General features: G+C 38.0%; 1 protein-coding gene across 10 annotated transcripts in view; it reads left to right on the top strand.

Annotated features, from left to right (window-relative positions):
- The window catches only part of EYA1 (EYA transcriptional coactivator and phosphatase 1), a 471,064-nt gene that overhangs the window by 119,216 nt on the left and 324,263 nt on the right, over positions 1–27,585 (top strand). For 8 of the 10 annotated variants that reach the window (XM_070477143.1, XM_070477142.1, XM_070477144.1 and 5 more), the window contains one exon: positions 3,895–4,002. In XM_070477143.1, coding sequence (XP_070333244.1) covers positions 3,970–4,002 — 33 coding nt within the window. In that variant the 5' untranslated portion in view covers positions 3,895–3,969. Of the gene's footprint in view, positions 1–3,894; positions 4,003–27,585 lie in introns of those variants that run through there. The other 2 variants (XM_070477148.1, XM_070477150.1) reach the window with 2 other exon arrangements.

Genomic DNA, 27,585 nt, shown 5'->3' with positions numbered 1-27,585 from the left:
TTTTTTTTTTAAGTAGCAAGGGTGTTTATAGAATTGGGAAGAGTTTAAATTATAGCAGGATTGCATGGAATAGATGTATTTTTCTCCTATATTTGTGACCCCATTGTCTGTAGCCCACCAGGCTCCTCTGTCCATGGAATTCTCCAGGCAAGAATACTGGAGTGGGTTGCCATTTCCTTTTCTCCAGGGGACCTTCCCAACCCAGTGACTGAACCTGGGTCTCCTGCATTGCAGGCAGACTCTTTACCAACTGAGCCACCAGGGAAGCCTCAAAAACTTTCTGTATCTAGAACTATTTCTGTATTTTAACAATGAGCTTGTTAGTTGCAGTGGAGCATGAAATATTTCCAAATATGGGTCTATAGGTATCATTGTAATGTAATCACCAGGGGTTCAATTTCATAATGCCTTTGGGCCCCCAAAGGGAGTTTTATGTGATTGCAAGATTTGTCAAATTGTAGTCTTGATTTGGTGTTTTCCGTAGCATCTTTTATCAGCATGTACATCTAACATTTATTTGCCATTGTTTCTTTGCTGGTGTGTCTACAATGATTTCAGCTCCTTCCTACCCCACTCCGCTAAGAGTGGCAAATATAAAGGAAATTCTTAAGGCTTCCATTAATCTTGTGTCATAAGAGTCTATGTAAGTTTACTTTTCCATGGTGTTTCATCAACAGTCCAGAGGATTGGGACTGAAGAAGGCGTAGCTCCTTCAGGTGCTTGAAATGTCAGTACATACAGAGTCAGTATTTCCTGTTTCTTATTGCCCAGATCCTCCCACTGTCCCTCTTGTCATCTGCCTGCTTCTGCTCAGCACCAGATGCCAAAGTGGGCACATGGCCTGGGGCTATGAATGCAATGTATATGGATTGGGGTTTATGGCACCTGGCCATGTAGGGACACTTTTGATACCACGACACCTGTCCATACTGCTTTACAAATCTCCACAAATTTCATGTCACCAATCCTTCTGTCAGCGTACATCTTCCCTCTCCATCCTACACTTAGATCAACCTCCTTGGACATTCTTCTATTCCTTTTTTTCTAGGAACCACCTTAGTTTAGACAAAATCTCTTTGAAGTCCAACTCTAAGTACTCTTTAGGTCTATATAGTTTTATGAATAGCTGTTCTTTATGTGTGTAATATGTAGATAAGCAGGTAGATAAATAGTAATCAACTAACCTGTTTTTTCTTGAGCTTGTTTCTTAGGGTATTTGAACAAATGTTGAAGACCTAAAATACGATGAGTCATTTTTTGATTGAAGGATGGCACCACCATTTAACTACCCATCTACTTCTAGCTCATAGTTTGCATGTATCCAGAAGTTGTCATGTATCAATAATATTCATTCATTCATTCAAAATATTTAATGAGTGCCATATGTGATCAGAACAAGAGAGGGAAGCATGGTCCTAGGCCTCATGTAGCTACAATCTAGTGGTGGAGACAGGTAGAGAAATAATGACAGTCTCATTAGATAAGTGCTGTAATGGGGGCAGGCTTATTTATAAACCATGAAAGACCAAGTCCAACAAGGGAGTTAAGGGCTTACCAGAGCCAGGCTCCTAAATATCAGTAGACCCAGTCATGGCATGTATTTCATGGTTTGGATTGACATGTAGAAATCTGGAAACAACTATGCTGATTTAGCAAGCAGGAGGATTTGTAAATAAAGTCCATGGGTCTCTGTGATTTTGTGATTTGTGAGTGGGAGTCTTTCTTAGTGGAGACATCTACCTGAACTAGATGAATGCTGACTCTTTTGGTTTCTCAATAATCTCAATCTTTTCTTTTTTAGCCCAGGAAACAATAACAAACATAGTATTTACTATAGAATAGTTTCATCTTCAGAAGAAATAAAATGACGGATGAAATACCTTTCATGCTCATGTAACTTGACCATTCTTAATACCTTAAACTGTTCAGTAAGTTCAATATGGAAATATGGAAAAGAAACACATGGGAAATAATCCTGGAATATCAAATGTACAGGCTTTGATTGAAACATGTTCTCAGGACAGGTATGGAAAGGATGGGAATTTAGGGGAAATCAGAGGGGGCTTTGTCTTGGGCCTGCCTCCTTCTGTGAGGAATGAGACTGGACTTTGTCTCACCACATATAAATGCACTGTGGGCGATTTATGTGAAAACACTTTGTAAACTGTAAAGTGTTTTACCAATGTAAGGCAGAATTATTATCATTATTTTAAAATACTACTTTATCGCCTGCAAATGTTAACTTGCCTCCAGAGAATAAAATAAGCCATGAAAAAAAAAAAAACCCACAAAACTCTGGTTTCTATAATATCTTTTCCCTAATTAGGCGAGAAAGCCTCTGAAAGCAATGGCGGTAGATTTTAAGATTTGGTTTTGAAATTTTGTGCAATTCAAAATAGAGTCGTGTATTGTGTTTTATTGGATTAGCAGGACTTAAACATATCTATATGATTTTTATTTACTTGTAGCCTGAAATTATGACATTGTTTTTTGTTAAAACTACAGGAATATTCTGCTCTACTAAGGACTATCCAGATTTTAGGAGCTAGTTATTTATAAGTCTTATACTGTCCAAAAAGCATCACTTTTGTGTTTACAGTGAATAAGGCATATGTTGTCCAATCTTGATAATTGTGAGCAAAAAGTCGTATCATAAATGAGAATTACTCCGGCATTCCAAAATTACATCCCAAATGAGCCAAGCTTGGAATATTTTACCTGAAAATCATGTGTGTAAATGCATACTTTCATTAAATTATAAATCTAAAATCTAAGCTATCATCCAGTTCAAGTCTCCCATTTTGCAAATAATAAAACTGAGGCTCAGGAAGCCAAATCATTTGCCCGAGGTCATTCCACTTGTTAGTGGCAGAGTCAGAACCTGAATTCAGATCTCTCAACTTCTGCTGCAGTGGTTTTCTTACCATTCCTACATGCAGAAGTTCAAGTACCTTTATAAGAAGTGATTCTGAAGTTTACATGACTGTATCTTCTCTGTTCTATAATATTACCTTGAGTGATACTAAGATTGTGGGGTTTTTTTGCTTAAATTTTCATGTCTATTTACATATCTGTGTTGAAGTTGATGTGAGGAGTGTAGATTAATTTCTTAGTTCCTAAGACCAAGCAAGAAAAATTGAGATTTTATTTTGCTTCCTCATTTGAATTTGAGTATGAAAATTAATTCTAAGAGTTAGGAAATGAGATTAGGCAGCTTGGTGGCTATATTGCTACTATTTGAAGATAACTAACCATAGAATATATTTCAAAATACTACATTTGTCGTCTATATCTTGCAGCATCCCCAAATCCCACTCTTCTTGAAGGTGTTGAGTCTCTTGAAGTTTCAGAATTGATCAGCCGTGAAACTGTGACCTAAGTAAACTTGCTAAGAAATAGTATAATAATATCCTTGCCCTGAGGGTAAAACACTCAACTCTAGATTTTTCTCTTTTATTCTCCCTCAGACTACAGTCATATTTCTTTGTTAGTATTTCCTCTTGGCATTGTGGTACAGCTGACATTGATAGATAGTGTGGAGAAACCAATTTCAAAAAGAAAAAAGAAAAGAGAAAAAGGGCTCTCGGATAGTTGGGCTCAGGAATAATGTGTGTGGAAAGCTCCCTAGCTGCCCTCTTCATTCTTTTTTTTTTTTAACTTGGGCTGCAGCTGCTGACAGCAGACACACTGAGCTATAATTTGACCACATTTGGCTCATGTAAATTGTGATAAACAGTGAGCCCATAATATTTATTTTAAAGATTCATTCAGTGAAGGTAAGCATTCCTGACTTGTGTATACATGCTAGTGAATGGAAAGCTGCAGATGTAAAGATCGGTCCTTAATTTCATGCCACACAATTAATACGGCTGCTTGATTCTCTGTTCATCACAGGTGCTGGGGTGTTGGAAGTCTTTGAAGAAGTGTGGAGCTAATAGCCCATATATAATTCGGGAGAAGAAATCTTCAATGGAAGACCCCCGGGGGATAAATGGACAGTCTGTAAGTAAACAGAATGTCAGTCCTAAGGCAAGAGTTATTGCTCTTAAAATCGTAATTACTATTTTTGTTGTAACTTGAGTGTCTGGAAATTCCTCAAAAGCTCTGTCCCAATTTTTAATGATTTTTAAAGGTATGAATTAAGTAGTATGCTATTTCATCAACCGAACCTAATTTATATCTTCCTTAAAGGTATCAGTTATCAAAAGTAGAGTTCTAGAGTAAAAAGCTAAACTTTATGTTATTTAATTTTACCAATATGCTTAATGTAATTTTTAGACTTATATTTTCCTTTGCCTTGGGGAAAATATGTATTTGTCTTGAAACTTGAAATTAATGTCTAAGTTTGGATTGTTTTGTACGTATTTGTTTTGATGAAGACACATGTCTGTGTGTGTGTGTGCGCATGCACACATTACATGTGATAAAAAAATAAAATGTGTGGTAGTTTCACAGTTTGATAGACTCTTGAGTGGGCTTTAAATTAAGGAGAACCTTTGGTTTTATTTTGTTTGTTTATCTTGTGAGCACAAGAGAAAGTGTTCATAAATTTTCCTCAGGTTCATACTAGGAAGAAAGCAAGCTTCTTTTGGCTCATAAGGAAATATTCCCAGTTAGGGATTAGTTTATAAATAACCTGTGAGTGATTTTGAACTTGAAAAAGGCAATCGATTTTAATTTTCAAAAAGCTTATTTCAGTAAGTAAAAGGTCGTTTTCTTGGAAAATTTCTGTAGCAATATTTGAGGTGGCATTCCGTGACTTTGCCTTTGAAAGTCTCAGATCAGTTCTGACGCTTTTTAGTCCTGTGGTTTTCATACCTCAGCTTTGTTCATCGTAGAGTTATTACAAACCTGAAGTATGAGCTTTAGTAATGCTGTTGTGGTTCCTGTAAATGTGTGTTTTACAAGACCTACTGGTTGTTATGTAATAAGCAGTAACGGCTAATGGATTAGGATTTTAATAACAAAGGGTCAAGTGCTATCAAGGTGCTTTTGCAGTCATACTGTATGCAATTACAGAGTGTGTTTTATGGATCTCCTAAATCATCTTGTGAGGTAATTCACATAAAGCACTTCGAGATCATTCTGTTCGGTGTAACTTTCACCCTAAATGGAAAAGAACCCTTAACATGTTTAATTTGTTTGTCCCTTTAAACTTGTTACGGGCCTGTGATATGCGATTTTCTTATTGTATGAAAAATAGTTCTGTAGTGCATATCAAGTAAGTGAAAAATAAGTGCAGGAATAACTTACTACTTTCTACTACTTTTATGTGACTTTGCTCCTTCCATTGGGGCAAGTCAATGTGTTGATGAATCACTAACAGTTTGAACAAATAAATGCTGCAGGTAATATTTCTTTGGAGATTTTGTATTCTGCCAATTCTCATTTACGACTGAAAGAAATTAACTGACTTGAGACAAATAAAAAACAAATAGATAAAGAATATAATGATTCAATTTTGTTTGCCTATCCTAACAAAATGGTGTTTATTGGGCCATCTCATTCCATACCATTCAGAGGTGTTTTGTCCTGTGAAGAGTGAAGCAGTTTTATTCTTGAAAGATACTTGGCAGCCTCGGAGGTAGAAAACTAGGGAGTGATGTTTCTCCAGGGCAAACGGTGTGTGGCATTGGAGAAGCAGTTTCCGGGCCATTTGGCCCCTGCCTACTCAACCACGAAGGGCGAGCAGTCTTTCCAAAGGTCCCTGTGTGGGGGGCCTCAGGGGGGCTCCTCCAGGCTCACTTTCTTTGGCTCTCAGGTTTCCCCTTTCCTTCAGAAAGTGGGGAAACAGGCTCAAGATAGGAAAAGGGCCTAGGACTTAGCTGAAAGTAATAAGGTAACTCAGGAAGCTAAAGGATTTTTTAAATTTATTTTTTATTGAAGTATTCTTGATTTACAATGTTATGTTAATTTCCACTGTACAGCAAAGTGACTCAGTTATACACATATATACATTCCTTCTTTATATTCTTTTCCATTAGGGTTTATTCCAGGATATTGAATACAGTTCTTTGTGGTATACAGTAGGAACCCTGTTGTTTATCCATTCTATATGTAATAGTTCGCATCTACAAACCCCCCAGTTTCCCAGTCCATCCCTCCCCACCCTTCTTGGCAACCAGAAGTCTATTTTCTATGTCTGTGAGTCTGTTTCTGTTTTGTAAATAGGTTCATTTGTGTCATATTTTAGATTTTGCATACAAATGATATCATGCGGTATTTGTCTTTCTGACTTAGTTCACTTAGTATGATAATCTCTAGGTCCATCCATGTTGCTGCAAATGGCAGTATTTCATTCTTTTTTATGACAGAGTAATATTCCAGTGTATATATGCACTACATCTTCTTTGTCCATCCATCTGTCGATGGACATTTAGATTGTTTTCTTGTCTTGGTTATTGTGAATAGTGCTGCTGTGAACATAGGTGTACATGTATCTTTTTGAATTATAGTTTTGTCTGAATATATGCCCAGGAGTGAGATTGCCTGGTCATATGGTAATTCTATTTTTAATTTTCTGGGCAACTTTTATACTGTTTTCCATAGTGGCTGTACCAACTTAACATTCCTACCAGCAGCGAAGGAGGGTTCCCTTTTCTCCGCACCCTCTCCAGCATTTGTTATTTGTAAACTTTTTAATGATGATCAGTGTGAGGAGATACCACATTGTGGTTTTGATTTGCATTTCTCTAATAATTAGCAATGTTGAGCATCTTTTCATGTGTCTAGTGGTTATCTGTATATCTTTGGAGAAATGTCTATTTCATTTTTCTGCCTATTTTTCAATGGGGTTATGTTTTTTTGTTGTTGAAGGAGACTAAAGGATTAAAAGAAGACCTAGTACCAGAAATGCCTGTACTTCCAAACATGAAATGTCCCTTGCTTGTCATGTTCATCTTTCAAAATGTTTCTTAGGAAAAGTCAATGTATTCAGAATAAACATAAGAGTATACTGCACCCCCAGTATTTCTAGGATGTGCCTCTTGACCATAGTGGCACTGTGGAATACATCTTTCATGTGACCAGAGACCATGGGCAAGAGTGAAGTAGCTTCTTATTTTGATCCTAAAGAGATAACAGTCCTGGAAAAAAAACATTTAAATCAGAAATCCCACCTTTCTTTTTCTGGAATTTACTGCCTGTGTTTTTTCTGCATCTAGAAAGAAGTAGCTCATGTAATTTTGTAGTTTTTATCAACTAACTGTTCAACCTGCCTCATGAACACAGAAAGGAGAGGACGGCATTTGCAGGGCTTTGTTTCATTTTAATCGTAGTTCTGGCCACTTCAGTATCCTCTTTTGAGGGGCCCCACTGGGATGAGCACAGCTCCTTCTCTCTCCATAGGTCCAAGGCTGGCCTCTTCTAGGTAGGCACCTCTGAAACAGACATTAAAGGGCCAAGCTAAGGCTGCATCTTTCAGTTTCTTTAGATTATAAGAGTTTCTACAGGGTATCATGTCAAGATAAGAAAAGCATGTACTAGCTCTTTTTTTAAAAAGTGAATTGAGATATGAATCACTATCTTTTCCTTAGAAGCTGTGAACTCTGTAGTTACCTAAACCTTCTGTCTGATTTAGATAGAATCCAGGCATCATAAAAGCTACATTTTAGATTCAGAGTCAGAAGTTGTTGTTTAGTTGCTCAGTCATGTCCAACTCTTCTGACCCCGTAGACTGTAGCCCACCACACTCCTATGTCCGTGTGCTTTCCTAGGCAAGAATACTGGAGTGGGTTACCGTTCCTTCTCTAAGGGATCCTCCCCACCCAGGGATTGAAAGACTTGGTTTTAACTTTTACTAATTGTATGACCTGGGTGGATCACTAAGCATCAGTCTCTTCAACTAGAAAACAGAGATGATAATATTTACTTTCTCTTATTTAAAATTATAATTTTGTAGGTCAGGTGGAGTCATATACTTAAAAGGTCTTTAATAATGGAAAAGTACAATGTACCTCTAATGTGTTTTTATTGTAAATACTGCTAAAAAGATGTGGTTGTGGTTAAAAAGTTATCTGTGTTCAAGTCCATAATAAAACACTGTAAATGCAACCGTTATACCAGTGCCAGGTATTATAAACACCAACACTACATATGTTTGGTTATATTGTTAGCTGTAGAGGGAATCAGGTCTCCTGAGACTCTCAAAGGAATTATTATAAATGGTAGAGTTAATTTACTTTTATTACAAAAATTTCAGATGATAATATTTTAGAGTTCTTTGGAATAAATATATTTTAGGGCTCCATTCTCATAACTATACTTCCCGCCTTTCTTTAAATTATGGTAAATTTGAAATGCTAATAGCAGTTTTTGCTGAGATGCTGGGTTTTGCAAGAAAACCACAAACTAAAATATGTATGTACCTTATTCCTACACTTGGACATTCTAAAAAGGAAAAGTAACTTTTAACCAAAATGGAAAACTTAAACATTTATTTCATTAACAGCGAGAAGAACACTCTTTAGGAGAGATACTGAAAGTAGTTATACAAGTATATGACATCCATATGAGTCTAATTAGCTGGGAAATTGTAAATTAGTCAGGGTTTTATTTATTCAGCTTGATCATGAGTGGGATATTTTATTTAAGTGAAATTTTTAGATACATTGAAAAATACAGAATTTAGTAGTTTTCAGTTTCTTTTTTAAAATCAGGAACATCTTATTAGAAGCCTGTATTAGTTCCACCAGGCTGCTATAACAAAGTACAATAAAATGGGTGGCTTAAGACAACAGAAATTTACTATCTCATAGTTACAGAGGCTAGCAGTCCCAAGTCGGTGGGGGGGGGGGGGGGGGGTTGGCAGGGTTTTCTCTGAAAGCTTTGGAGGAATATTCCCTTGCTTCTTTTTAGTTTTTGGACATCTGTGACAATCCTTGGCATTTGAGCTACCGCACTTCGATCTCTACCATGTTGTCACAGGGCATTGTCTCCACCTCACCTCTGTCTCTTCTCCTCTTCTTATAAGGACATTAGTTATATTGGATTATGCTATGCTAAATCTCTTCAGTCATGTCCGACTCTTTTGTGACCCCATGGACTGTAGCCTGCTAGGCTTTTCTGTTCATGGGGATTCCCCAGGCAAGAATCCTCAAGTGGGTTGCCATGCCCTCCTCCAAGGAATCTTCCCTACCCAGCGACTGAACCTACATTTCTTATGTCTCCTGCATGGGCAGGTGGGTTCTTTACCACTAGTACCACCTGGGAAGCCCAATAGCAACTATAGTGATCCTTTTTCCAAATAAAGTGACATTCACAGATACCAAGGATTAGGACTTCTGCCTGTCTTTTTGGAAGGGAGACAGTTTAACCCATAACAAAGCCTAATAAGAATGTGAGGCTTCAAACCTTATCTATTTGCCTATCCATCCCACCTTCCTCCATCTTCGCACTTTGGATATTTCTAGTTTATTTGATTGTAAGTAGTGGAACTTGCCATGAACTAGTTTAAGCAAACAAGCAAAAAAAAAAAGCCTTAAAAACGATGTAAACAAAAGGAAAACCTTAAGAAAGGAAATTTAACAAGCAGTTTTCTTTCTGTTTTTCCTCTGCGTATTTTCTTATTTTCTTCAGTCCTCTTTTTCTTTATAACCTGGCTTTTGTACTCCCCTTGTTTAGTGTTGGCTGCCTGCCGACCATGGTTTACATGTTACTTGAACCATCCACCATGTGGAAAGGACTCTACTTGGTCCTGCATGAATCATGACTCTGCGGCTTGTGGCCAGGGAAGGGACTGGGCAGACGACCCAGTAGGTGCCTACCATGAACCTTCAAGAAACCCCCAGGGTGTGCTCAGGGAGGCACTGGTTTGAAACCACAGTTTTAGTCCTGTTTCATCATCTTACTTCCCTGGTGTCTCAGACGGTAAAGCGTCTGCCTGCAATGCTGGAGACCCAGGTTTGATCCCTGGGTCGGGAAGATCCCCTGGAGAAGGAAATGGCAACCTACTCCAGTACTCTTGCCTGGAAAATTCCAAGGACTGAGGAGCCTTGTAGGCTACAGTCCATGGGGTCGCAGAGAGTTGGACACAACTGAGCGACTTCACTTTCACTTTCATCATCTTACAGATTTAACCTGTGATGTAGCATCAGCTACAAGTTAATCATTTTGATGGAAATGTCTGCTGGTGAATATATATATACACACACAAAGATATAGGCTTCTCTGTCCATGAGATTCTTCTGGCAAGAATATTGGAGTGGGTTGCCATTTCCTCCTCCTTACGTAGCTTATGTCTCCTGCATTGGCAGGCGGGTTCTTTACCACTGACACCGCCTGGGAAGCCTATATATATATATATATATATATATATATATATATATATATGAAAGTGAAAGTGAAAATCACTCAGTTGTGTCTGACTCTTTGCTACCCCAGTGACTATACAATTCATGAAATTCTTCAGGCCAGAATACTGGAGTGGGTAGCCTTTCCCTTCTCCAGGGGATCTTCCCAACCCGGGTCTCCTGCATTGCAGGTGGATTCTTTACCAGCTGAGCCACAAGGGATGCCCTACACATACACACACACACACACATACATATTCTTCTTTGGGTCTCTTGCATTGCAGGTGGATTCTTGACCACCTGAGCCACAAGGGATGCCCTACACATGCACGCACACACACACACACACACACACACACATTCTTCTTTCCTGATAACTTAAGTTGTTACAACTCTCAGTTGAATCCCTAATAAGCCAGTTTCTCTTCTCTCCCTTGATCTGACAGAAGCAATGCTTTGCATTTTCAGCCCCAGACAGTTTAGCCTAGAATGAGCTAAACTGGCTGTAATGTACGCACGGCAAATAGAAACTGACTTGAAAATGGAAGGCAGTTGGTCAGAGTGAGGGAAACCTTGACTTAGAATACCTGACTTTGAGTCACAGCTAACTAATTGTGGCACCTTGGAAAAGTTATTTCAACTTCTAAGCCTCAATTTTGTTTTTACAAACAGAGATAAATAAGATCTATATTGCTGGGTCTCTGTGATGAAGAAATAAGGTACTATATGCCAAAGCACTTTGTCAACTGCAAGGTGTATATATACCCACTAGTGCCAAGCCCCATGGGCCATCTTTTGGGAAAGGGCAGGACACGTTGAGTCAGACATATCTGCTTCAGCCTTTGCCTTGCACTTGAGCAAGTTTTTAAACCTCTCTCAGCCTCAGTTCATTCTCATTTGTAAAGAAAGGATAATAATACATTCTTATATGATTAGAAATAACATGAAAGCCAGCTAGTGAGCAAGAACACAATTTTTGGAGCCTGACTCTCTGGGTTCAGATTTGAGCTACAGTGATATTCACTGGCTGCATTGATGCGGAGCACGTCTGTGTGCCTCCCTGTGGTCATTTTCCTCATCAGTAGACGGGAATGATGGTAATAACTGATATCACAGGGTGGCTGTGGAGACTGAATGAGGTTATACGTATATTCTTGGCTGGAGAATCCCATGGATAAAGGAGCCTGCCGGGCTACAGTCCACGGGGTCGCAAAAGAGTAGGACAGAACTGAAACGACTTAGCAAGTACACATGCTTATGTGTGAGAATCCTTAGACTCCTGCCTGACATATCGGAAATGCTGTTTTAGCATTTGTTGGTGTTACTAGTATTGTCTCGACTATGCCAGGCACACAAGTAGTAAGTGCTTTAAAAAGGCTCATTGTTATTTAATTAAAATGGATTTGACCAGGGGGCTGAGGTACTGTCTCTTAATTGAATTGTAATGGGCATGCATTCACCGGATTAAGATGAGTTTGGGTGTCAGACAATGCGGGGAGGAATAAGTCAATGTTTTCCTTTGCCTGGGCAAGGCTTGTTGGGCCCCATGAGATGAGCCCAGATTGGAATGTGACCTGAGAGTTTGGAAGAGATTGGCTGTCAAAATTCAAATTGGGTACCAGGCTGTATTACCAGTTGGGTATTTGAGGTGAAGAATAAAACCTAGACAGGAAAATTGCCCCAGAGTCAGGACAGTTCAGTTCAGCTGCTCAGCTGTGTCCGACTCTTTGCGACACCGTGGACTGCAGCACACCAGGCTTCCCTGTCCTGTACAGTGACTTGTTTATATATTTCCAGGGCCAAACTTAATGCCAAGCCCTTTTCATGCACTCTGTAAACGTTTGTTTATCTGAGCTGATCGGCATCTTGTGTCCTGGAATAGCTCACTGGGTCCCTATGCATCAAACAAATAGAGTGTGATGAGGATGAAAATTGGTTGTGGCTGATGCTGGAAAGAAAGGAAAGAGGGGTTCTAACCATTAAGACTCACCGCCTCTTGACCTGCCTCTGACCTGCCCTCTTAACATGCAGGAGGCTGAGAACTCAGTGAACATGGTGCTCAGAACCGGATGTGTATGAGGAGTTATTAATAGTGATGATGGCATTTGTGCTTCTCTTTCCAAGGAAAAGGCACAGACTTTGGGACTTTTTTATTTTTTTGGAGGTAGGAAGGGCAGTGTAAATACTTAAAAGAAAAATAAAGCCACTTTCTGGTTTAGAGGAGGTCTGATGATGAAAAGTCACCAAAAGTTTGAGCTAGAATAAGAAATTAATTTTTTTTTTAATGGAAGTGTAGTTCATTCAGGTGTACAACAAATGTGATTCAGTTATACAAGTATGTATATATCTATATATTTTTCTTTTGAGTCTATTCCATTATAGTTTATAACAAGATATTGAATATAGTTCCTTGTGCTATACAGTAGGTCCTTGCTGTTTATATATAGTAGTGTCCATCTGTTATTCCCCTGGTGGTAGTAGTTTAGTCGATAAGTCGTGTCCAACTCTTGCGATCCCATGGACTATAGCCTGCCAGGTTCCTCTGTTCATGAGATTTTCCAGGCACGAAGACTGGAGTGGGTTGTTATTTTCTTCTTCTGGGGATTTTCCTGACCCAGGAATCGAACCCCAGTCTCCTGCATTGCAGGAAGATTCTTTCCCAACTGAGCTACAAGGGAAGCCCAGTTACTCCCCTACTCCCAACGTATCCCTCCTCCACTTAACGTTTGGTAACCATAAGTTTGTTTTCTATGTCTGTGATTCTGCTTCTGTTTTGTAAATAAGTTCATTTGTACTATTTTTTAGATTCCGCATTTAAGTGATATCATATAATATTTGTCTTTCTCTGAGAAAGCCATTTTAATGTAGCAAAAATACAATAAACTTTTTCTCTAATGAACCAGACAGTAGATATTTTGGGTTTTATGACTAGAAGATCTCTGTGGCATGTACTCAGCTCTGTAGCTATGGTGGGAGAGTACTGACAATACAGAACAGGGCCCCAGGGTGACATTAGTGCCTGTAGGATAAATGGAGTGTTCCCACCTTTGTTCTTGTTGGCACTTGTGATTCTACCATTGCACTCCCACACCCATTAAGGTTTCTCATTTTATTTCTCTCAGGCTCACTCCATTATCCTGGGTTTGACTTATTTCCTCCCTCTGAGCCTCATTTTCTTCATTTATAAAATGAAGAATTGAGAAGATCTCTTCTAGTTCTAGTGAAGTGTGATTTCATTCATAACCAGATGACATTGGATAATCAAACTTAGTAAAGTTTATGCATCACAAAATAAATGTGTGCTTGTTGCCAAGGGATGGGTAGGATGACCTGCCAGGAGACAGAGCATCTTTGCCCAGCCACTAAATGCTCAGTTTGATGATCCAGTTCCACAGTTCCAGGATTATATCAGAACCCTCATGTGATGCATCTTCACATCTCTTAGGTCTCCTAATCATTTCTTTTGCAACCTTCTTCATCCTTCAGTCAATGAATATTGTTACTTGTGGAGCCCACAGGGTGTCTGTATAGTGGCACTGATATTGTGATAAGGGTTCTTCGATGTCCACATTTCTATACATGTATATTTTGTTTATATGTAATATCATATCCAGGTATTTCTATGATAATTTTAAAAGATGCTTGGAATACATAAAGAAGCACTTCTATACTTTGTGTTCCATTCCTGAATGTGTTTGTAGTGGTTTGCAAATATGTTTATAGTACTCTTCCCTTTAAGACATGGAGTCTTAATGATGAACCCCTTGCGATGAATCCCTCTCCTTGGGTATGGTCTGCACTTAGTGACTCACTTCTAATAAGCAGAAGCAAGAGAAGAAATGGTGTGCCACTCTAGATACCAGGTCAGAAAGCTGTTGTGGCTTCCTGCTTGCTCTCTCTTGGATCATTCACTCTGAGGGAAGCCATCTGCCATGATGTGAGGACACTCCAACAGCCTTGTGTTGAGGCCTATGTGCAGGGCTCTGAAGCCTTCTTTCTCTCTCCATGTGAGGGAACCTTCTTGGAATGAATTCTTCAGCCTCAATTTAGCCTTCAGATGAAGCAGCCCCAGCAGAAAGCTAAGGTTTTAATACATCCTCATGAGAGCCCTGATATCCAGTAACACTTAGATAAATTGCTCCCAGATTTCTGACTCTGAAAAATTGTGTGAGATAATAAATGCTTATTATTTTAAGATGCTAGGTTTTGGGATAATACTGTTACACAATTATAAATAACTAATACAGTGATCTCATCAACCTATTTTTGCATTAAAATTCTCTTTACTCAGTATTTATATAAACATTATATAAATTCCCTGGTGGTTCAGATGGTAAAGAATCTGCCTGCAATGCAGGAGACCTGGGTTCAGTCTCTGGGTTGGGAAGATCCCCTGGAGAAGGGAATGGTTACCCACTCCACTATGCTTGCCTGGAGAATCCCATGGACAGAGGAACCTGGTGGGCGATAGTCCATGGGGTTGCAGAGTCAGACGCGATTAACACTTTCACACTTCACTTATATGAATATAATTAATAAAACTCTAATTTTTCCTATTGCATTTTATTTGCAACCTGGGTACCTCCAGATGTTGATTTATTTATCTTTATCTGCTCCCCCAAACAGACGTTTTTCTTCTACACATAAAAATGCTTTGAACTGTTCATTAGCATATGTTTTATTTCATCTGAAATTGTCTCCCCTTACTTACAAATCTGCTTACCTTCTAGACTGTGATTTGTTTGAGGTCAGAGGATATGAGAGAGGCATAATCACCCTCCCTCTGACATGGAGCCCTCTCTGTTTTGCACATTGTAGATGCAATGTTTTGGTTGAATGAATGAATGAGTACCATTGCCTGGAGCAGCGGTTTTGTAAATGGAAAGAAATCTTCACATGTGCTAGTCTAGCTGCTTTTGCTCCACGTGGGCACAGGAAACCGAGCACCTTAAGGCCCAGAGCAGAATGAGGCTCAGAGCTTTTCTTGCTCTTTTAGGTTTCATGAGAGTAGAGGTCCACCCAGAGCAAACACACTGCTTTGAAACCTCGTTAACTGAACCTCCATTAATGGGAAATTCCTGATACTTTAGGCAGAGAATGAAGTTAATTCCTACATATGTTCTTTATGAAAATAGGATTACAAAAGAAAATGGCACCATAGATTCATTTTAACTATGTGAATATAGGAAGGTGTGTGCTAAGTCCCTTCAGTCATGCCTGACACTTTGCGACCATATGGACTGTAGCCTGCCAGGCTCCTCTGTCCATGGGATTCTCCAGGTAAGAATACTGGAGTGTTGTTGTCATTTCCTCCTCCAGGGGATCTTCCCAACCCAGGGATCAAACTCATGTCTCTTATGTTTCCTGCACCGGCATGTGGGTTCTTTACAACTAGCACCACCTGGGAAACCCATATAGGAAAGTAGGTGGGCAAAATAACCTGACAATCATATACCAAAAATTTCACGTGCTTTTTCCAAATAAATATTATCCATTGAAGAAATCTTTCCAAAGTGGCTCTACTCTGTTAAACCAAATCAATTGATGTCTATATTTCAAATGAATTCTTGAAATTTCTTGTGAGAATTTTCCCAAATTCAAATGTAACATAAATTGGACTACATCTTTTATTTTTAAACACTTTGATTCAACACTATGAACATATACCCCCATTTCACATCAGTAAGGCGATAACTGAGCTTGTGTTCTTATTGGTTCGAGTCAGGGGATACCCATAAGAGTCCATGAGAGAGCATGAGCTTGGCGGGCAACTGCAGGCTGGAGTTGGAGTTCTGGCTGGAGTGGATGCAGATCTCTCTGACCATTTCTAACCAGGGTCTTCATCTCTAGAACAGGGTAATATTTCAGTCTTGTTATTTCAGAATTGCTGAGAGGATCAAAAGAAGAACAGGCATGCCTTTATTAAGAAATATACATATATTTGTTATATGTTTATCAAAAGACAACAAATATCTGTTTTCTTCCAGGTAGTTCAGTTCAGTTGCTCAGTTGTGTCCGACTCTTTGCGACCCCATGAATCGCAGCACGTCAGGCCTCCCTGTCCATCACCAACTCCCGGAGTTTACTCAAACTTATGTCCATCAAGTCGGTGATGCCATCCAGTCATCTCACATCTCATCTTCTGTCATCCCCTTCTCCTCCTGCCCCCAATCCCTCCCAGCATCAGGGTCTTTTCCAGTGAGTCAACTCTTTGCATGAGGTGGCCAAAGTACTGGAGTTTCAGCTTCAGCATCAGTCCTTCCAGTGAACACCCAGGACTGATCTCCTTTAGGATGGACTGGTTGGATCTCCTTGCAGTCCAAGGGACTCTCAAGAGTCTTCTCCAACACCACAGTTTTCTTCTAGGTAGTAGGTACCTTGTATTTCTAAATGGAAAAAAAAAAAAAAAAAAAAGAATTTAAATCAGTAATGGAAAAAAAAAACCTTTTTGTTTTTCCTTTTCCTTACAAAAAGAAGGATCCAAGATTTTATTTTATTTTATTTTTTTCCTAAATACTACCTGGAAGAGATCATGGCTTCTGGGTTGTGCAAATATTGAAATGGATGGTTGTTCATTCACTAGTTCTAATTTTTACTTACATCCTGTATAAACTAAAATTCCTTGTAGGAATCCTAAAGTGTATGGAAATTTACTTTGATGTCTAGAAATTCTCAAATGCTCTATTGTATCAAACATCATTTGGCAAGGTATATAGTATATGCTCATTTATTTCTTTAATGACGCTGTTGTATTTCTTTCAAAGGATAGCCATCTCAGATGTTTTTAAAGAATAAAATTTTATGCTTTGGGTAACCACATAATAACCTTAATATCAGTCATGTTTTACAAGGAAAAAAATTAATGCTAGATTATTTATGACTAAAATGATATGTTACTTAAAATTTCATTTCTAATTTCTATTAAAAAAAACAGAAATAGATTTTCTTGGCATAAGAAATAGTGTCCAAATACACTTTACTTTTTAAAATCTTGGTGTTTACATTAGTGATTTGTCTACCCATGTTTCTCTGAAATATTGAAAAAAACATACATTTACCTGACCTCATCTGGTAGACTAGGAGGGTTAACTTTAAAAACTGGATTCAAAAATATTTTGTGTTCAGGTGTGTAAAATTATATGCCCTGAAAAATGTTCATAATTGGTTAGTTATCCCTACATTTAGGGCTTCCCAGGTGGCTTCCCAGTAAAGAACCTGCCTGCCAATGCAGGAGACATAAGAGACGCAGGTTTGATCCCTGAGTTGGGAAGATCTCTTGGAGGAGGAAATGGCAACCCACTCCAGTATTCCTGCCTAGAGAATCCCATGGACAGAGGAGCCTGGCGGGCTACAGTACATAGGGTTGCAAAGAGTCGGACGTGAATGAAGCGACTTAGCATGCATGCGTGCCTGCATTTAGTCTCTTGTGTTTTCAAAATAGGAAACTCTTGATGGCAAAAAGCTGACTTTTACTAAAGTTCAGTTGTTTAAAAAGTTCACATGAGACATTAGAATTAGTGGTTTGCTCAGATTCCATATTATTTGGGGAAAAAATAGATCATCATTTACTATGGACTAGCAAAATCAGTTCTGTATTTTAACTTAATCAATCTTGTCTCTTAAAAAATGGTGATTCTTCTGTTTACCCTAGAATAGCCTTTTAAAAATATGGTGATTGATTTCAATCAAAATGGACACACCTTTCTCCCCGTCCTATTCTTCTGCCATCTTAGGAACCCCCCCATCATTCTCATTTATATGTTTTAAATTCAAACTGTGAGTCTGCCTGCCCCCTTAAAACAATAGAGCCAACAAAGTTTTTCAAATCTTTCAAAGTGTGGTCTATTTGTGATATTGACATGTGTGCGTGCTCAGTCACGTTTGACTCTTTGTAAACCCATGGCCTTGTTGCCTACCAGTCTCCTCTGTCCATGGATTCTCCAGGCAAGAATACTAGAATTGATTGCCATTTCCTGCTTGAGGGGATCTTCCCGACCCAGGGATCAAACCCAGGTCTCCTGTGTCTTATTGAACGGGGATCCTAATTCATAGAACCATCAGCAATGGCAGCCAGGAGGGCACTGGGCTAATTCACATGTGCCATGAGCCTGTGTTGTTACCTGGCCTTTTGAAGACTGTCTTCACTTCTTGAAACAAAAGCAATAGACTGCAATTTTAACTGAAGTTAGTGGCTTTTACCTGTCCTGCCAGTAAGTGTTCAATAGATTTTGGTATTACTTTGGAAGACCAGCCTCAAAAATCTTATAATGGTCTCACCAACCTTAAAAAATGACAAGATAGTATAATATGAAGGGTATTTGGAAAAAATAAAATTTATGATCCTATAATTTAGTGAAAAGTTTTAAGATGATAAATGTATTCTGCTGAAAAAAACACACCAAAATTTTGCATATTAAATTGAGATATTGTTCCAAGTGCTTTTAAGTTTTTACCCCAAAAGTTGTTTGCATCAGTAGCTAAATTCTCTGTATTCATTGTCATTTTTGAGTCATTGAACCAATGATAGTGCTTAAACACTACGTATGTGCATGTGCACTCAGTGGCTTCAGTCATGTCCAGCCCTCTGTGACCCCATGGACTGTAGTCTGCCAGATTCTTCTGTTCATAGGATTCTCCAGGCAAAAATACTGGAGTAGGTTGCCATATCCTCTCCTCAAAGAGATCTTCCTGACCCAGGGATCAAACCCATGCCTCCTGTGTCTCCTGCATTGCAGGCAGATTCTTTACCATTCCCTACAAGTTACAGGGAAAGATGAAATGAGCTGATTTTCTTAATGAGGTGTCAGCTCTAGGTGCTTGGAAATGTGCAGTGCCTGACTATTACTAAAAAGAATATATAACATTTATTAGGCACTTACTACATAGCATGGCTGTTCTGAGCACTTTTGACATATAGCTTTAGCTCATTACTACTTGGTGATAATCTGTTGAAGACTCCTGCATGGGAACAAGGTGGAACCGAATTACCTCTAAAATCCCTTTCACCACTGAGATTTAGTGAATCCATGATTTATTACCTAGTGCTTAATGAAATAGGAAGTAGAGCTATAAGGATCAAGGTGATTTTTCCATATTCAAGGAGGCAAAATGCATAATGCTGTCTGTGTTCCTTTGGGGTTAGCGTATAATTTTGAAGAAAATGTGCTATATTTTTCCAGGAAGGTTCACACAAAGCGCATACAGATTAGAAATATTTCTACTATTTCATGCTAGTTTTCAAGCCCTCTGTGAGTCCCAAAATATAGTGATAAATTCCTTTATTTTTTTTATCATATCAAACAAAATTATGTATTGACCTACGATTAAGCAGTATAAGCTTTAGCGGGTCATAAATTAACTCAGAGTAATAAACTTGTTCCTTTCCTTTTTTCTTTCATTTTTAAAAGAAGTTCAGGTCAGTGGTTACAAATTTGACCTTAAAAAGTGAAATCTAACTAACTTGTTGAATAAGTAATAAAAACCTTTGAAAATATATGCAGCCTTGAGAGAAAAGTGTAACAGGGCTTTGTTGTGAAATGTTTAGAAAACACAAGCAATTTACCTCACTTTTCTTTGCATTTAGGGTAAAAATAAGTGTATTTAAAGTTTCATGGTTTAAAAAAGTGTGTTGAGATTGTATTTCCCCCTTCTAAGTTTTACAGAGGTAAAGGAATTCTACAATGATTTCTCCAGTTAATAAATGCCTGCTTTCCTTGCATTCTACTTTTATAAATTTCTGCAGGGAATCTACAGATGAGTCTTCATTTTGCTTTGAACAATGTTTTAATTTTTCTTATTTCTTTAGAAATACATGAGTTGCTTTCCAAGTGTAGTTCCAAATCTAAAAAAGCCTAGTCTGTGAGTATTTTCAGTTAATTAGAATACAATGCACAAATATGATCATCTTATCAGCCTTAATTCCATGTTACTGAAATGTGATATTGAGCACCGATTAGAGATATGACTGAAGACCTCATATCCAGCCATTTTTGTAGTTTTTTAATCTCATTATGTGTTGATGCTATTTCCATCTATTATTAATCATACTATATATATATATATATATATATATATATATATATATACACACTTTTTTTTTCTTTGATTCAACGCCAAGTAATGCTGGCTTGTGTGTGTGTTTAGTCACTCAGCCGTGTCTGACTCTTTGCAACCCCATGGACTGTAGCCCGCCAGGCTCCTCTGTTCATGGAATTCTCCAGGCAAGAATACTGGAGTGGGTTGCCATTCCCTTTTCCAAATGCTGGCTTAATTTGAGTTAAAATTTTTTTTTTTTAAATAGAGGGGACTCATATATAGGATTGGAGGGGTATTTAAATGTGTCCAGTTTCATGATAAATATTTTTTAGGAACTTTTGCCAATGTGGTTATATGTTGAGATTCATGGAACTTTAGGGAACCAGAACATATGTGCAACTAACTACAGAGACAGCTAACTGTAATTCCTTATGTAAATTTTAGAATGACATGTAATTTTAAAATGAATTTCTTAAAAAATTCTTGAAAATACCGTATTTGAGATTCATTTATCTCATGTGCATATAAGAAAAAAAATGTGTAAATTTTCCCAACTTCAGTCGTTATTTCTAATCTTCATTATCTCTTTGATAGAATTAGCACCAATTGACTGGGAGCTGGGCTCAGCTCACTCAAGCTGAACTCTGGCCTGGGGGCGTGGAGGTGGCGAAAAGGAGCTTTTCTTCATCTCTTTCTCTAAGGTGTGGTTGTGTTTACTTTGGAAAGAAAAGATACAAGTATCTCCTAAAGTGGATTAGACATGGCAAGACAAGATGATACATTTGCACTATAAACTCTCAAGCAGCTGTGAGAAGGCCTTCTGTGTGAAATTTCTTACCTTTTTAAAAATCTTGATAGAGTTGTAGCTAAGCTCTTAACAGTCAAAAACAAACTGCCAATGAAGTTTATTTTCTTTTTTGCTGAGTTTTCTGGACCATTGTTCCGCTTGAGGGGCCCTGTTTGTTAGTTTTGGCTCGGGACTTCTCTTCCTTCAGGGTAAGCTCTCCTCAGGCACTTGTAGAAGTCCGTACTCAGGGGCTGCTCACAGTTTATTCACAGCCCCGGCTAAAGCATAATTCAACTGCGTGACTTCCTGTCTCCGAGGAGGGGGTGGCCGACGAGGGGCTTTGTATCAGTAATATAAAAAATGATGGATTTTGAGGAAAACTGGGACATTTTTGTTTGTTCTCATAAAAGGCTCCTGCTGGAAGTTTTATTTTAAAGTTGGCTTTTAGCTTTTTTTTTTTTTTTTTTTGCTGTGACTTACATGGATCCTGATCTGATTTTCTGCTTTCACGGCCTTTTTTGAAAAAAATCTAAAATATTTAATTCAACATTAGCTGTGCTTACAAGCTACATAGCAGAATAAAATCACATTACAAACATTGTAGTATTAGATTTTATCACCATTTATTTCTTCTAGCCTGTCCAGGGATTTCTTCATGTTCAGTAGAACTAATTTGCAGTCAGACACTGAGGTCTTCTAGAAGGCCAGCAGGCTCCAGAAATTAATTTATCCAAATAACCGATCCCTCCTAGGCCAACCATAGAGGGACACCAGAATGGCCTAAGCAGGCAGAGCCTCCTTTTGAAGTCTGGAATGTTTTGACTGACTTGAAACAGGCGGCTGGAATGAAAGGATAATTTTCAATGACCCAGGGGATTTTTTTTGCCATTTTCAAATATTAGGTAAAACAAAGAGAAATTGCCTGCTCTAATTTAGAAAGACTTAGTAATCAGGAAGGCGACCAGACTGAGAATAAAGTTCCAAGGTATATATATATAGCAGAAGCTTATTTACTAAGCTTAAATTGCTGGCAAAAATCAAAATTATTTTACCCTTAAAAAAAAAGCCTTCCAGGGATGTATTTTAGTCAGTATCTCTGCATTTTCATCACCTATCCCTGCATTATTTTCTTAGTATTAAAAAAGTAGAGAAAATTAATTGCTTTGATTTATCACCAGCTAAAAATAGTGCCATTATAATCTTAATTTGATTAAACAAACAGGAGGTTGTAATTTAAATTATCCTACTCTACTAAATTGGTTTACAAGAAGCACTGAGTAGATATTTCATATTTGTCAAATTTTCAAAACATTAGCAGAATTTAAGGCCATTAATCCTTTAAAGCAAACTGTCACATTAGCTGAAGCATAGGAGAATCCAGGTGTAACAAATGATTTTTGATGACCAGGTCAGAGGAGTAGATCAAAGTCATTTTGAAGAGATCTCTTCCTTATACTCTAGATAAATATTTATTATTGCCTAAGAAAAACTACCTTTTCTGGCTTTGGTGAAAAAAAAATGAATTAAAAGTAGGATTTGGTAACTAAATAACTGCACTGTAAGATAGAAATAGGAAATACTTCTTTTCACACAATACATGCTTTGCACATAATATGTATTATGTATGTAATATATGTTATACACGTAGTATATGCAATTATGCACATAATATAATAGCACTAGTTAGGAAAAAGGATTAAATAATACTTGTAATCTAACAGTTCTGGATACTAGGAGATGCCAACTGGCTTTAAGGATTTAAGCTTTATTTTACAGTTTTGGAGATTTGCAAAGAAATTTAGGTACTGATGGGGTCACAAGGATGCCAATCCTGTTGCTGGCACTTGGTCATTCTTAAACTGGTAAGGTAGGTCTTGGATTAATTTAAATGAAAAACAAATTGTAATTTTATTGATTTTGATTTATTTTCAGGCTTGTTTGCTAGTTTTGAATTGGGGTGATTGAAACTCTACATCCTCATTACTGAAGTTGTCAAAACTTTTCCTCTAAGTTTCATCTTTTTGTACCAGTTTTCCATTTTATTGGCAGCCCTTGCAAAGCAAAAGTACATGATAAATGTAAGAAAAATCTCTGAAGGCAGAGTGATCTAACGGCAGGTGACATTCACATTATTTTTGGGTGTTACAGAGAGAAAATAGTATTGTCATTCACCTTTATGCCATCTTCAAGTTTTTCTTCTGGCTACTAAAATTCTGAGTTAAAAATTGTCAGCTCTTTAGTAAGTTGTGGGAAATAGGTTGTGGAAAAGAAGGTTAATTGAGAAGTTTAAGTAATAGTTGATTGGAGGCCAGCAATGTTGATGAATTTAGATGGTAAGGGGAGTTAAGCTATCTTTGGTAATAAGAACTAAGACTCTACGTAAGAACATGGTAGAGCTTTGAGAAATGTATGCAGATGAAAATGTAGGAGGATAGGGAAAGGAGGGATTGGGATGAACTGGAAGATTGGAACTGACATATATATACCACTGACACTATGTATGAAGTAGAGAACTAGTGAGAACCTCCTGTATAGCTCAGAGGACTCTGCTCAGTGCTCTGGGTGACCTAAATTAAAATTAAAAGAAGATAGATATGTGTACATATAGGTGATTCACTTTTCTATAACATAACATTGTAAAGCAATAGCAATCAATTGTAAAAGAAAATGTAAGAGGCTAATTAGGAGATAATAGTTGCTTATGGGTTTCCCTGGTGGCTCAATAGTAAAGAACCTGCCTGCCAATGCAGGAGATACAGGTTTGATCTCTGGGTTGAAAGGATCCCCTGGAGAAGGAAATGGCAACCCACTCCAGTATTCTTGCCTGGGAAATGCCATGGACAGAGGAGCCTCGTGGGCTACAGACCATGGGGTCACAAAAGAGTCAGACCCGACTTAGCAACTAAACAATAGCAAGTTGCTTATACTAGAGGACTACATTGAAGAATGTGTATTATCCTTCGAGACATGGGAAGAAAATAGAATTTCTAATTTTGCCCTTTTAAAAATCATATATTTTGTGTGGATTTTATATTAGTAAAGCAGTGTTTGAATATAATGTGTATAGATATGTGTTGCTCTTTTTTTGTTTTAAACTGATTAGGAATTAATGTTTAAAAGCTGTTTGGAAATGGTTAATTTTGATAATAGCTTTATATGCTTCATCCCACATATTTTCCATTAAGAATCAATGATTGTGTTGATTGGAAATTTAAGTAATTGAAATATGAAACTACTTTATGCTCGTGATTAATAAATGAATATAGGTATTTTCAATTTGGAGATAAATATTTTGTATTTTTCTCTGTGTTCTGAACAGCATATCTCAATGGGCTTAGTCATATTTTATCTTTATTTATTTATTTTTTCATTTATTTTTATTAGTTGGAGGCTAATTAGTTTATAGTATTGTAGTGGTTTTTGTCATACATTGACATGAATCAGCCATGGATTTACATGTATTCCCCATCCCGATCCCCCCTCCCACCTCCCTCTCCACCTGATCCCTCTGGGTCTTCCAGTGCACCAGGTCCGAGCACTTGTCTCATGCATCCAACCTGGGCTGGTGATCTGTTTCACTATAGATAATCTACATGTTTCAATGCTGTTCCCTCAAAACATCCCACCCTCGCTTTCTCCCACAGAGTCCAAAAGTCTGTTCTGTACATCTGTGTCATATTTTATCTTTAAAAAGTAATACTGTTTTTAATTAATATCATTGTGATGTGAATGTTTATCATGTTTACATATAATAATGAGGAATACTGGGTTAAAGGTAGTTGATCATTTCTTTAAAATTAAACTAATGGACTTCATGATAGCTTTATTTTTCTCAACACTATTCATAGATTTTTATCTTCTTTCCAAATTACTATAACTTTGACTTCTGGATAATTAACACTGTAGTTGAACTGGAAGTGAAAGTGTTAGTCGCTCAGTTGTGTCCAACTCTGCAACTCCATGTAGCCTGCCAGGCTCTTCTGTCCATGGAATTCTTCAGGCAGGAATACTGGAGAGGGTTGCCATTCTCTTCTCCAGGGGATCTTCCTGACCAAGGGATCGAATCTTGTTCTTCTGCATTTCAGGTAGATTCTTTACTGTCGGAATCACCAGGGAAGCCCTACTTGGTAATAAAAGACTTAGTGAGGATGGACTGCTTTTTTCCCCCCTAAATATGTAAAAGATTTTGGTGTAGAAGAGGAGTTTGTCTTAGTAGGTTTAACTACAAATGACAGAGGATGAAAAGTTCAGTTTTGGACAGTTTAAGAGGTTTTGCAGATCTGTGGGCAATTTCTATACACAGCTTGAAAATTTGGACATGGGTTTCTATTAATAGAATGGATTGGCCTAAAAGTACAGACTTGGGGTCATCAGCAAGTAGAGGATACTGAAGACATCATGGGAGACATTTCTCAACACAGGACAAGTGTGTTGAGAAAGAAAAGGACCAAACAAGAGACAGTTTAGAGGGATATAAGATCCAGGGAGAGGATGAGGAGCCAAGCATGAGGTCTGAGATGCAGTTGGAGAGGTAGATGAACCAGAGATCGAGAACTTGCAGAAGAGGGGATGGTCCATGGTGCCAGGCTCCTTTGAGGGATTAAGATGTGTAACTACTGAAAGGTATGTAATGGACAATGCCCTATTAGTCCTAGTGGCTTTATGGAATAGTGAAGGGTGGAATCCAGATTACTTTTGTTGATAAGTAAATGGAAACTGAGATAACTGGGATTCAACCTCCCTTACCAGCAGCTTGGCTGAGTTGGGAGAGTTAGAGATTTAAGTAGAAGGAGATGGCTGGCAGGAGGATTTTTGGAGGTGAAGGTGTCTATGTAGAGGAAGTCCAGGGGCCCATCCTTCCTCTTCTGATCCTAACCTCCCTCCAGGGTTCTTCCATGCCCCTCCTTGTATGCCCCTCCTTTTCAAAGAGCACAGTACTATAGGAAATGGGAGAAGTATTTTAAAAAGCTATATTTTTGGTCACAGCATGTTTATAGTTGCTAGTGGCAAATAATCATTTACATGTTACTGGCTGAAGATCAACTTGAACTAACTGTCATGGTTCTGAAAGTTACACTTTTTCCCCTTGAGTTCATGTATTCGGTGCCCACTTCTCAGCCTGAGCGAAGCCTCCTCCTCCTCCTATTCTGAAGCCAAAGGCCAACCCCTCTGTGAACTCTGCTTTGGTAACACCAACTCACTGGATTCTCTCTTCTGTGATTCTTTAAGAGCTCTACTGTGGTTCTTAGTAAGTTGATTTACAACTCGCTATTCACACATCTCTCTTCCAATGAGCTCACGTAGGATCACCTGTCCTGTGTCTTAATCACTAGCCTGTCGTGTTGCCTGGCACTTAGTGGTCACTCAGTCCATGTTGCTTGAATGAATGAATGGAAAAGGAAGGATGTGAGAAAAAACAAACCACGAGTATTGGGAGAGGCACCAAAATACTGTCTTTGTGGCTGTAGGTTTTTTATACTCTTCATACTTACCTGTGTGTAAATAGCTAATGACCATCATGACCAATAAAGAGTGGCTGATTATTACAGTTAATTGGGATCATGTTTTTACACCATGTTCCCTGTTTTGATCTATTCAAAGTAGAAATATACTTCATTTATTAATCTCTTCAAAGTAGAAATATACTTCATTTATTAATCTCAATCTTTTGAAAAGAATATGATTGTATATATAATATGTCAAATAGAGATATACTTAGCTTATTACAGTCATCATTAGTTGTCAAGAATGAGAAACAAAATTAAAATTTCAAAGGGAACTTTGAATTGCAAACTGTTCTGTACTCTAAATACTATACAATTAGAGTTTTAACAGAGACTATAACACTCAGTGGAATATTATTGTAAAGCTTTGTTTGCTTTTAATTCTTTACAGTGTTTTCTCCCACAGCCTAAGAATCATCAAAGAAAGTGAAGTACAGATTAGTGTAAAAAAAGAGGCTTGGGTTAAGAAATGTTTTACATAATTTTCCATTTTCTTTCATTTCTTCTAAACTTGGCACTTTTCTGTCGTGGTCATGTCCTGGTATAAACTGTATCAGTAGTAAAAATGTGCTGGTGCATAATTAATTAGCTTATTATTTTGATGTTGTTCAGATTCAACTTGATTGTGAACTTGTGGTTATGTGCATACTTTTACAAAGCCAGCAACTGAACACTTTATTTGTTCTCAAAGGATAAATGAGATTAATTTCTCTTGGACTTAGTATCCAGGCATTGGGAAGGGGAGGATTGTTGAGGGAGAGCATGGCTTTCAGGTCATGTGACTTGGGTTCTCACTTGGCCATTGTCACTGACTGGCTTTGTGACTCACATCAAGTTACTCATCTGGCCTTCCTTGTTCAAAAAATAAACTAGTATAATGTCATGGAGTTGCGAGAAATAACGACAGAGTAGTTGGCCTCTGGTAGCTACTCAGCTAACATTGGTTGGTCTCTTTCTTCTAAAACAATTT

Source organism: Odocoileus virginianus, chromosome 15, assembly GCF_023699985.2.
Source record: "Odocoileus virginianus isolate 20LAN1187 ecotype Illinois chromosome 15, Ovbor_1.2, whole genome shotgun sequence".
Classification (NCBI taxonomy): Eukaryota; Metazoa; Chordata; class Mammalia; order Artiodactyla; family Cervidae; genus Odocoileus; species Odocoileus virginianus.
The sequence above is the reverse complement of the archived record's forward strand: the minus strand, read 5'-3'. Positions and strand labels throughout refer to the sequence as shown.